This window comes from Hemiscyllium ocellatum, chromosome 37 (genome assembly GCF_020745735.1).
Source record: "Hemiscyllium ocellatum isolate sHemOce1 chromosome 37, sHemOce1.pat.X.cur, whole genome shotgun sequence".
Lineage (NCBI taxonomy): Eukaryota > Metazoa > Chordata > Chondrichthyes > Orectolobiformes > Hemiscylliidae > Hemiscyllium > Hemiscyllium ocellatum.
Genome location: NC_083437.1, coordinates 21,391,300 through 21,404,134, shown reverse-complemented (window position 1 = coordinate 21,404,134; position 12,835 = coordinate 21,391,300). Strand labels below are relative to the sequence as shown.

Genomic DNA, 12,835 nt, shown 5'->3' with positions numbered 1-12,835 from the left:
CTATTCCATCTTCTCCTCAATGAAAGTATTCTTACCTCAAAATAAGGAAATTGTATGTTGAAGTCCAACTCCAGGGATCATGAGGCAATGGCTTAGTGGGATTATCACTGGATTATTAATTCAGAAACTCAGCTAATGTTCTGGGTTTGAATCCCATGATAGCAAATATGGAAATTTAAATATAGATGACCTTGAAACCATTGTCAATTGTCAGAAAAACCTATTTGGCTCACTGATGACCTTGAGGGAAGGAAATTTGTCATCCTCACCTGGTCTGGTTATATGTGACTCCAGACCCACACAATGCAGTTGATGTTCAACTGCCTTCTGAAATGGCCTAACAAGCCTCTCAGTTGTACTAATCAGTATGAAGCCTCAACAAAGAAATGAAACCAAATTGACCACTGGCATCTGCCTAGGCACTGGAAAAGATGATAGAAACAGCCCTGTTGACCTTGTAAAGTTCTCCTTACTAATATCTGGGGCTCTGTGCCAACATTAAGAGAGATGTCTCATAGATTAGAAAAACAACAGCCTGGCAAAACAGTCTGCTTGATTGGCACCACATCCACAAGCATCTCTCTACCACCGTCGCTCACCATCTACAGGATGCACTGCAGAAATTCACCAAAGATCCATGGATAACATCTTCCAACCCACGACCACTTCCATGTCAAAGGACAAGGGCAGGAGATACATGGGAACATCACTATCTGCAAGGTTTCTCCATGCATTCATCATCCTGACGTGGAAATATATTGCCACTCCTTCACTGTTGCTAGATCAAAATACTGGAATTCCCTCCCGGAGGATATTATGGGTTAACCCACAGCACTGCAGTGGTTAAAGAAGGCAGCTCACCACCATCTTCTTGAGGGCAACTAAGGACGGGCAATAAATGCTAGCCAGCCAGCAACTCCAATGTCTCACAAGTGAATAAAATAAATCAGGGTTAACATTCCAGAATGGTAATAAGGTATTGCTGCATTGTTATCTCTTTTGATTGTGACCTTAAAGCAGAGGTTGTATCAGGCCTTTTTCTCTTGGTTCTATTTTGAAGACACTCAGGGGAAATATTGCCAGTATTTTGACCAATATTTATTCCTCAAACAACCTCACAAAAGTAGATTATGAGTTCGTTAGCACAGTGCTGTTCCTCGGAGCTTGCTGTACATAATTAAAGCTGTGTTTCCTCCATTATACCAGTGACTACATTTCAGAAGTACTTTATTGGCTGGAAAACTATAGGTTTAGGGTTTGTAACATCTTGAGGTTGTGAAATGTGCTATAAAAATGTATGTTCTTCTTTCTGAAGCTGATTGTCATATCTATTGCATTATTCTGCTTCAGATAAGCCAACTAAACTCAAATGTGTTTTGAACAGTTATCAATATTGCTGTTGTGCTATCAAAACAATTACCGAGTCTGTGCTTGCCGTTTTGGAGTCGTTGGAAGGCTGAATAGTATCATAGGGCAAGGTCACTCTGAGTCTCACCGATAACATTCATTGGCATATCTATGCACAGACTAGGCATAACTGCCACTCGCACATCATTGCCTCAAAATGGCCTGAATATTTTTTGTGATTTACCAATTTTTGCACTGCATGTTATGATTTGAAAAGTGGTGAAGTTTGTTGTGAGGTGAAGATTCAGTCATAACATTCAAGAGGGAATTGGACATATATTTGTTCATTAATATTTTTCTAGTTCTGTGTAGAAATCTCCATTCACCTATGCCATTTTTCTTTCACTCTCAAAGAGTCAGCACAGGCGATGAACCAACTGGCCTGCTAATGTGCTTTAAGATCCTATAAAAGTAAGGGAAGCCATTCAGCAGATCTAGTTAAGCTATCTAATGTCATAAAGTCATACAGCACGGAAATAGACCCTTTGGTCCAACCAGTCAATGACAACCCTAATCCCAAACTAAACTAGACGCACTAGGCCCATGTCCTGCCAAATATTTATTATTTATGTACTTATCTAAATGTCTTTCAAATGTTGTAACTGTACCAGCATCTACCAATTTCTCTGGAAGTTCATTCCACACACGAACCATATTCTTTCTAAAAAAACATTGCCCCTCATATACAGTCGTAGAGTCATAGAGATGTACAGCATGGAAACAGGCCCTTCAGTCCAACCCGTCCATGCTGACCAGATATCCCAACCCAATCTAGTCCCAGCACCCAGCCCATATCCCTCCAAACCCTTCCTATTCATATGCCCATCCAAATGCCTCTTAAATGTTGCAATTGTACCAGCCTCCACCACATCCTCTGGCATCTCATTCTATACACGTACCACCATCTGCGTGAAAAAGTTGCCCCTTAGGTCTCTTTGATATCTTTCCCCTCTCACCCTAAACCTATGCCCTCTAGTTCTGGACTCCCCAACCCCAGGGAAAAGACATTGTCTAGTTATCCTATCCATGCCCCTCATAATTTTGCAAACCTCTATAAGGTCACCCCTCAGCCTCCGATGCTCCAGGGAAAACAGCCCCAGCCTGTTCAGCCTCTCCCTGTAGGTCAGATCCTCCAACCCTGGCAACATCCTTGTAAATCTTTTCTGAACCCTTTCAAGTTTCACAACATCTTTCCGATAGGAAGGAGACCAGAATTGCACACAATATTCCAACAGTGGCCTAACCAATGTCCTGTACAGCCACAACATGACCTCTCAACTCCTGTAGGAGAAAGTGAGGACTGCAGATGCTGCAGATCAGAACTGAAAATGTGTTGCTGGAAAAGCGCAGCAGGTCAGGCAGCATCCAAGGAGCAGGAGAATCGACGTTTCGGGCATGAGCCAACTCCTGTACTCAATACTCTGACCAATAAAGAAAAGCATACCAAATGCTTTCTTCACTATCCTATCTACCTGCGATTCCACTTTCAAGGAGCTATGAACCTGCACTCCAAGGTCTCTTTGTTCAGCAACACTCCCTAGGACCTTACCATTAAGTGTATAAGTCCTGCTAAGATTTGCTTTCCCAAAATGCAGCATCTCGCATTTATCTGAATTAAACTCCATCTGCCACTTCTCATCCCATTGGCCCATCTGATCCAGATTCTGTTGTAATCTGAGGTAACCCTCTTTGCTGTCCACTACACCTCCAATTTTGGTGTCATCTGCAAACTTACTAACTGTACCTCTTATGCTCGCATCCAAATCATTTATGTAAATGACAAAAAGTAGAGGGTCCAGCACCTATCCTTGTGGCACTCCACTGGTCACAAGCCTCCAGTCTGAAAAACAACCCTCCACCACCAGACTCTGTATATCTTTTAAAAATCTCTTTTGTCCCAGTTGCTCCTATTTCGAGGACCACAAATTCCTCTCCCACGTGATCAACAATGCCCTCCAACATATCTCCTCCACTTCCCGCACCTCCGCCCTTGAACCCCACCCCTCCAACTGCAATAAGGATAGAACCCCAGGTCCAGATATCCCACTAATCTCCAGACATAGCGCATTATCCACCGTATGCAATCAGACCCCACCAGCAGAGATATATTTCCCTCCCCACCCCTATCTGAGTTCCACAGAGACCATTCCTCTGTGACTCCTGCATTAGGTCCATGTTCCTCCCACCAACCCACCCTCCATTCCCAGCAACTTCCCTTGCCACCGCAAGAGATGTTAAACCTGTGCTGACACCTCTCCCTTCACCTCCATCCTAGGCCCCAAAGTATCTTTACACATCTGGTAGAGATTTTCCTGCACATCCAAACACCTCATCTACAGTGTCCATTGCTCTCGATGTGGTCTTCTTTAGATTGGTGAGAAAGGGTGCCAACTCACAGTACATTTCAGGGAACATCTCTGGGACACATGCACCAAACAACCCCACTGCCTTGTGGATGACCACTTCAACTCCAGCTCCCAGTCCACCAAGGATATGCAAGCCTTAGGCCGCCTCCACCGCCAAATCCAAGCCACCCGACGGCTGGAGGAAGAATGCCTCATCTTCCACCTTGGGGCCCTTCAACCACATGGCATCAACATCGACTTCGCTAGTTTTCAAATCCCCCCTCCCCCTACCTCATCCCAGATCCAACCCTCCAACTTGGCACCGCATTGTCTTGATCTGTCGCATCTGTCCATCTTCCCACCTATCTGCTCCACCCTCCTCACCAACCAATCACAATTAGCCCCCACCTGCATCTACCTATCGTCTTCCCAGCTACCTTACTCCTCACCCCCACTCTCCTATTTATCTCTCAGCCCCTTCACCACAACCACACACCCCACCCCCCGCCCCCACCACACACACACACACACACACATTCCTGATGAAGGGCTTATACCTGAAAGGTCGACTCTCCTGCTCCTCGGATGCTGCCTGACCTGCTGTGCTTTTTCAGCACTACACTTTTTGACTCAGGTATTTATGAGTGCCGGTCAGAAAGTCCTGACCTTTACAGTAAAACAAAAAACTGCAGAACCTGGAGATGTGAAACAAAGAAAGACACAAATTGCTGAAGAAATTCTGCAGGTCTGTCAGCATCTGTGCATAGAAACCTGAGTCCAGTGACCCTTGTTCAGAACTGAGCAGCTAGGAAAAGGTGGTATATATGCTGATGATGGAGCAGTGGAGGGAGAGGGAGAGCACAGAGAGGTGGAGATGGAGCCCCGAGAGGGAGAGAATAGAAATGTTAGGCTGTTAAAAGTATTGTTGATAGTAAGCTGGTGAAGAGGAAAATTTAAAGATGACTCAACATTGAGTTTGACAATTTTAGAGCCGGAACAGCTCCTTCCATTTCTTTAAGCCACCCCAACATCCCAGGCCCTGTCAAAGTCAACCCATTTCACCCACCGGTAGTTCCTATTGTCTCTTATTATTAGATTAGATTCCCTACAGTGTGGAAACAGGCTCTTCGGCCCAACAAGTCCACACTGACCCTCCGAAGAGTAACCCACCCAGACCCATTTCCCCTCTGATTAATGCACCTAACACTATGGACAATTTACCTAACCTGCACATTTTTGGATTGTGGGAGGAAACTGGAGCACTCGGAGGAAACCCATGCAGATACGGGGAGAATGTGCAAACTCCACACAGACAGGTGTCCGAGGCTGGAATCGAGCCCAGGTCCCTAGTACTGTGAGGTAGCAGTGCTAACCACTGAGCCACCGTACCACCCTTCTTATTATCTTCTATTCTTCCCTAGCTTAATATCAATAATCCCTTTGTCTGTCTCAACTTTTTTTCTCTCTCTGGGTTACATCTCCATTTATCTCTTCACTTCTTTTTCACCCCAACACCTTGCTATCAGTATAAGTACCACTTTTCCTTGCTGCTTTCAGTTGTGTAGAAAGGACACTGGTCTTAATTCTGTTTTCTCTCCATAGATGCTGCCAGACCTGCTGAGGTTTCAATTTCTACCTGGGTCTGTGTTGAGTTAAATGTTTTGGGTCAGTGGTGCTGAAAGAGCACAGCAGTTCAGGCAGCATCCAACGAGCAGCGAAATCGACGTTTCGGGCAAAAGCCCTTCATCAGGAATAACGGCAGTGAGCCGGAAGCATGGAGAGATAAGCTAAAGGAGGGTGGGGGTGGAGAGAAAGTAGCATAGAGTACAATGGGTGAGTGGGGGAGGAGATGAAGGTGATAGGTCAGGGAGGAGAGGGTGGAGTGGATAGGTGGGAAAGGAGCTAGGCAGGTCAGACAAGTCATGGGGTCGGTGCTGAGCTGGACGTTTGAAACTAGGATGAGGTGGGGGAAGGGGAAATGAGGAAACTGTTGAAGTCCACATTGATGCCTTGGGGTTGAAGTGTTCCGAGGCGGAAGATGAGGCGTTCTTCCTCCAGGTGTCTGGTGGTGAGGGAGCAGCGGTGAAGGAGGCCCAGGACCTCCACGTCCTCGGCAGAGTGGGAGGGGGAGTTGAAATGTTGGGCCACAGGGCGGTGTGGTTGATTGGTGCGGGTGTCCCGGAGATGTTCCCTAAAGCACTCTGCTAGGAGGTGCCCAGTCTCCCCAATGTGAGGAGACCGCATCGGGAGCAACGGATACAATAAATGATATTTGTGGATGTGCAGGTAAAACTGTGATGGATGCGAAAGGCACCTTTAGGGCCTTGGGTAGAGGTGAGGGAGAAGGTGTGGGCACAGGTTTTACAGTTCCTGCGGTGGCAGGGGAAAGTGCCAGGATGGGAGGGTGGGTCGTAAGGGGGGCGTGGACCTGACCAGGTAGTCACGGAGGGAACGGTCTTTGTGGAAGGCGGAAAGGGGTGGGGAGGGAAATATATCCCTGGTGGTGGGGTCTTTTTGGAGGTGGCGGAAATGTCGGCGGATGATTTGGTTTATGCGAAAGTTCGTAGGGTGGAAGGTGAGCACCAGGGGCGTTCTGTACTTGTTACAGTTGGTGGGGTGTGGTTTGAGGGCGGAGCTGCGGGATGTGGACGAGATGCGTTGGAGGGCATCTTTAACCACATGGGAAGGGAAATTGCGGTCTCTAAAGAAGGAGGCCATCTGGTGTATTCTATGGTGGAACTGGTCCTCCTGGGAGCAGATACGGCAGAGGCGGAGGAATTGGGAATACGGGATGGCATTTTTGCAAGAGATAGGGTGGGAAGAGGTGTAATCCAGGTAGCTGTGGGAGTCAGTGGGTTTGTAAAAAATGTCAATGTCAAGTCGGTCGTCATTAATGGAGATGGAGAGGTCCAGGAAGGGGAGGGAGGTGTCAGAGATGGTCCAGGAAAATTTAAGGTCAGGGTGGAATGTGTTGGTAAAGTTGATGAATTGCTCAACCTCCTCGCGGGAGCACGAGGTGGCGCTAATGTGTCTCAGCAGGGACAAAGACAGGGCACTACAACTGACCTAAGCTTCATTTTAAGATAGAGCCGGGGAATGAAATCCAGCCAAAGCTCCTGCTCTGCTTCACTGGCCAGTGAGCCCATTTAGATAGAGTGGTGCTGGAATTAAGACTGGGTGGGTGTGTGGGTATCACCTGATCAATTTAAATGTCCACTAGTACTTTGGCTTCTAAGTGAAAAGATGACCTTTGGGTGAAGTACTGACACTTTAAGAGCTGTTAACCATAGCCCAATTGAATAGTAAGCCTAGGCCTGTTGCTATGTCCATGTAACTCAGCAAGAGTCAATAGAGACAGGAATGCAAGCGAAAAGGTCTGGGTAAAAATTAGATCATAATGTTTGCTGTTTGGTGTGACTAGGCTTGGCAATACATTTTTAAGAAGTTCTGCTGTGGTGAACCATCTCTGCCTGAAGCCACTTGCTTGCATGACATTGAAATCTGGCCAGTGTTGGTTTGTGGGTTTTCATTCAAAACCACTTTCCGTAACTACTTCCTGAACAAAGGTGGATAATATCTTCTCACTTTTGGGGGTGAGAAAGAGATGACTGATAACACAAATCAGCAGTTGGAAAGTTTCAAGTTCCACTTCAGAGATCTGAGCATAAAGTCCATGCTGCCTCTCCAGTACAGTAATGAGGGAATACTGCAGTCTCAAAAATACCGCCTTTCACTTAAAAAAAGTACAATGGCGATGGATCGAAGGAAAGTTCATCCACAGTTAACACCTTTAATACAGATTAACTGGTCATTATCTCACTGGTGTTTGTGGGAAATTACAACGTGAAAACTGGTTGCTATACATTTTGCATTACGACAGTGACTACCGTCAAAACTAAATCATTGTGTAGAATACATTTTGGAACAATGTGGCTCCTGAAAGGAACACTCCAAATGCAATATATTTTAAAATTCAGAGTGCAAAAGAAGAAAGACAAGCTTTTATGTGCATTGCAAAGTGTGGCTCCAAATTTGTAATTAATCTTGAGTTAGAAACCATCCACCTCCACTGTGCTGGAGACCTTGCTTGGGGTAGCTTTACTACTGGAGGTGGCCAGTAATATTGGTACTGATTTGGGGAAGGAGTCAGTCAAGGGCACACTGTGGTAAAAACAATGACTGCAAATACCAGATTCTGGATTAGTGAGCAAGGGCACAGTGTATTCATCAAGCAGTATTTACAGAACAGGGAGAAAATGCACAATTTAATTAAGCTGCACTCCGTAAACATGGTGCCATATGAGATCTCCAAGGGTATTTGGGCCACCTGATGGTCACAGCGAGTGCTGCAGGTGGCAGGAAGCAAGCAACATTTGGCTTAGAGTTACCACGGAGACAGACGCATGCAGTTGCTAAGAGGACATTAATGTAGTCCCGTCTGCAGAGTGTCTGCTGGGTCCTAGAACCTGCAGACTGATTACAGATCACAATAAACTAACCTGCATTTCAAAAGACGCTGGGCAATCACTTTGCTTCACAACCATGCTGCTCTGTTCTGTTGTCTGTCACTGGTTGATTGTATTCCTGATTTGCTGTGTTTCTCACTTCATGGCACAAACTTCTTCCTTTCCACTTTTGTTTTCTCGCCAGCTCCTCCCCGCTCCCCCACCCCGTCCCACCATCTCCCTGACCCCAAATATGTTGTTTTCTGCTGGAATCCACGTTCCAGAGGTTTCAGTTGGGCTGTCTGACATGCCAGGTGCAAGTGAAGACAGTGCAACTTGGCTATTCAACTGTGGGGGCATCTCAGCAAAACTCAATCATGCACCCACTCCACATCTAGACTTGCACATTCCAGCCAGCATCACTGGACAGATTTCAGGGATAATTTGTGCACTCACTCACCCAGTCTGTTCAGCTCAATTGTAATTCTCAGTTAACTCAGCATAGACATGGGATGAAACCTTTCTGCTGCATTTATCAACTGAGAACAGATGGTGCATGTTGTGATCTACACTCAACTAGAATGGTTCAGCTGTGCGTAAGGGGCATACATTTTGATGCAGGTCTGTGTGTCTCAACAATGCCTAGATTCCTGGTAAATGCAGTGACGCGACTGGCAGTCCAATAGCAGCATCCAATTTCAAACTAACATGCCCAGTACCAAGGCACTAATTGCTCGGAGCAGGGCAAATTGACTGTATGTCCCAGACCAGAATCCTGAAGCAACTGCATACTCAGTCTCATGGCAGGAGACTGCTGGGGAAGAGCACAAATACCTTAGGGATGTACTCAGACTAAACCTGAAGAGATCAAACATCTCTCCTTTCTCATGGGAGACGCTGTCATCTCAGTCAGGAAGGTTAATTCACAAAAGTGCTATCTTGGGAGACATTTTCAGGGACCTACCGAGATAAAGTCAAGGCACTGGAGAGAGGGCATGTAGCTCCAAACCCCTTTTCTACCCAATCCTTCAAGAACCACATACTCAGAGATCATGCATTGGACTGATTTGTGTCTCAGAACCTGGCACGTCATTCTCATTCCTGAGGGACTGCCTAAGAGAAGACACTCTTACATTGCAGTATTAAAAGAAACTCTTGCATTTATTTAGCGCCTTTCACAACCACAGATGTGCTAACGTGCTTTATATACCATGAAGTCACATCCAGTATGTTGAACTGCAGTCAACGGTTGTAATGTAGGGAACATAGCAGCCAATTCGAGCACAGCGAGCTTCCACATACAGCAATTATGTTTTCTTTACTCATTCCCGGGATGAGGACATAGCTGGCTAGGCAGCATTTATTGCCCATCACTAATCGCCCAGAGGGCAGTTGAGAGTCAACCACTTTGCTGTGGGTCTGGAGTGATGTGTAAACCACACCAGGTAAGGATGGCAATTTCCTTCCCTAAAGGACATTGGTGAACCAATGATTCTGATCAATTAGTGTGTTGTTGATTGGGAGATAAATATTAACCAAGACATTGGAGATAACTACCCCACTCTTCTATGAAATAATGCCATGAGATAATTTGTGCCCACTGGACAGGGTAGATAGTACTTCCAGTTTAGTATTTCATAAAAGGGAAGGCAGCTGTGAGAGGACAGCACAGCTTCAGTCCTGCAGCTGAATGTCTCCTTAAACTGTACCTCAAGCCCTGGGGTGCGACTTGAACATTCTGACCCTGAAGTGAGATTGTTATCAACTGAGCCGGGCTGAAAGATCTGTAAGAGTAAAGGAGAAGCAGTGAGTTTTTTTTTGTTGGGGGTGCAGGTTACTACGTGTACTTCGGTGTTTGTTCCATTGGAGTCTACATTTTCTTGGTGTGAAATTTTATTTAGCAACACATTTATACTGTAACATTAAAGGCGCTATGTTGTTTCATTGATTTGCAGTTTGTGACTGGGCAGGTTCCGCTGTATTCATAGATTACCTCTATCTATGCTTAGCTGACAATTTCTGAACTTTACCGCTCAATCCATTTGCAAAGCAACATAATGTTAGTCAGGCATTTTATTGCAAAAATATACTTTATTCATAAAAAAAATCTTCGTATATATACAGTCACAAAAGCAATTCTATTCTGCACAGTTGCATATCAATTCAACAAACAAAATATTGGCGTCTGACTATTATAAAAAAACTTAAGAGTTATAAACATAGCGTTACTCAGACAACGTATAACCCACATCCATGACACTGTACAGTCTCAGACACTAGGACCTTGCAGCTTCCAGAAGGATGGCTCTTGTTTTCCCCTCCAGATAACTCCCAGTGTCTGTCACATGGAAGTTGTGTTGGGGGGGGGGGGGGTTACATTAATCACGGCTCTGGCTGCTGTGAGAGAAAACAACAGATTTGTAATAAACACACGCTGAGGAGGCATTGAGATTCAGTTCAGCTTCAAAGGGTGTTTACACAGAGAGAGGAGGAGGTAAAACTAGGATAGAAACAAAGTCCCCGATAGAGCGAGGGGGAATGGCGGATTCCTTTCCCCCCTCTCTGCAGGTTTCCTGAGAGAAAGAGTGGAAACATTGATGCTTGGAACCGGCTGATCGATCCACCCTGATCTGTGCTGCACCACACAGCCTGCTGGGCTCCATCGAAAAGTTTCCCCTCCTGTGGCATTTTGACCTTTCGATGAGCTCTCGTGGAGACTGTGTAGTCGAGGAGGGGGACAAGCTAGAGGCAGTGATCCAGGTCAGTCACTCTTCCCCGGGGAGGGGGCTCCTGCAATCAGCGCCGAGTTTCACTCCCGCCGGTTTCAGCTTTCTGCACTCGGTCAGTTCACTGATAGGAAACAACGCGAGCAAGTTTGCATTGTGTACTAAGTTAGCTAATGTCAACAGAGCGGGGAGGCAGCTCAAATTGGCCTCACTATCCCCGCGCTCTGGGCAGAGGGCCTTTACTATCTTGCAATCCTGTTCTGCCTCTCCGTTTTCTGATTCCTTACGACTTCCTATCCCACAGACTCTTGAGGTCTGGGGGACGGTAATATTAACTTGAAGCACATCAGATTTGAACGGAGGGTGTTAAACGCCGGACTGTTTAATGCACCCACAGATTCCCCACGAGTACAATAAACTGATGGGGGGACGTGGGAATTAAGCTGTCGTGGATCTGTTTAATCAGTATCTTGAGGGACATGGATAGGGTGAATAGGCAAGATATGTCGGTGTCGGTTTTGGACTGGGGTGGACAAAATTAAAAATCACACAACACCAGCTTATAGTCCATTAGGTTTATTTGGAAGCACTAGCTTTTGGAGCGCTGCTCCTTCAGGTGAAAAAGCAGCGTCTCCGTAATAAACATGTTGGACCATAACCTGGTGTTGTGTGATTTTTAACTGTGAATAGGTAAGGTATTTCCCCAAGGGTCAGGGAATAGGATTAAGGTGAGAGGGGAAAGATATAAAAGGGACCTAACGGACAACTTTTTCATGCAGAGGGTGGTGCATGTATGGAATGAGCTGCCAGAGGATGTGGAGGAGGCCGGTACAATTACAGCATTAAAACAGCTTCTGGATGGGTATATGAATGGGATGGGTTTAGGGGTTATGGGCCAAATGCTGGTAATTGGGACTAGATTAGGTTAGGATATCTTGGATGAGTTGGACCGAAGGTCCTGTTTCCAAGCTGTACACCTGTATGACTGTTTAACCTGTTCAGATGTCTAAGACACACATCTGGAGCCTGGGTGTTTTGGCTCAAAGATAGGGTCACTACTGTTCTGTGACAAGAACCTTCATTGAAATCTAGTACAGAGAATATCAATTGGTGAAGCACTGCTAGGGGAGTCAGTGAGCAGACCATTATCCACGTAATCAAGAGGTAGGATGTGGTAGTTAGGTAAATATTTGAGGGAATTTAATAGTGGGATGAATGGGACAGAATTTATCTTGAACACTGGAACCTGGTAGATGAACCGAATGGTCTTTCTGGTCCTAGATGTTTCTTTAACCCTGGTCTGAGTGACCATTCTTCATGTGAGCCCAAATGGTGAGTTCTAATGGGATATCAGTTGGAGGGAGATGACTGGCTAGTCTCATCCATTAACTGCACATTCCATGACAAGGCACCATATAGCTGTCAGGGCACGAGCCCTAGTCTATAACTGCACTCAATACTCCTCACGAAGTCCAGCTGAAACCTGCTAGCACAGCTCAGAGCAGAACCTTGGGGACTGTATAATTCCGTGTCACACCAAGGATCACAGAATGGTTATTGTGCAGAGGGAGGTTATTTATCCCTTTGAATCCCTGCAAAAGCAACTCAATTATTCCCACTCCTTCACCTTTTCCTGACAGCCCAATGCTTTGTCTCTTTGGATAATTATCTAATTCCCTTTTCAAATCCCCAGATGAACCGTTTCCACATATCTCTTAGGTTGTGCATTCTAGATCCTAACCATTTACTAAGAAAATAAGGTTTTTCCTGAGGGCATAGGTTTCGGGTGAGAAGGGAAAGATATAAAAGAGACCTAAGGGGCAACCTTTTCACGCAGAGGGTGGTACGTTTATGGAATGAGCTGCCAGAGGATGTGGTGGAGGCTGGTACAATTGTAACATTTTAAGAGGCA

The 12,835-nt window shown here is 45.7% G+C and overlaps 1 protein-coding gene across 3 annotated transcripts in view; it reads left to right on the top strand.

Moving 5' to 3' along the window:
* LOC132833604 (rootletin-like) overlaps window positions 1-12,835 on the top strand; it is a 97,175-nt gene that overhangs the window by 3,415 nt on the left and 80,925 nt on the right. For 2 of the 3 annotated variants that reach the window (XM_060851991.1, XM_060851990.1), the window contains exon 1: window positions 10,876-10,957. The exons of the other annotated variant lie outside the window; for it this stretch is intronic. In XM_060851991.1, the coding sequence (XP_060707974.1) occupies window positions 10,898-10,957 (60 nt within the window). In that variant the 5' untranslated portion in view covers window positions 10,876-10,897. Of the gene's footprint in view, window positions 1-10,875; window positions 10,958-12,835 lie in introns of those variants that run through there. 3 annotated transcript variants of the gene reach the window in all.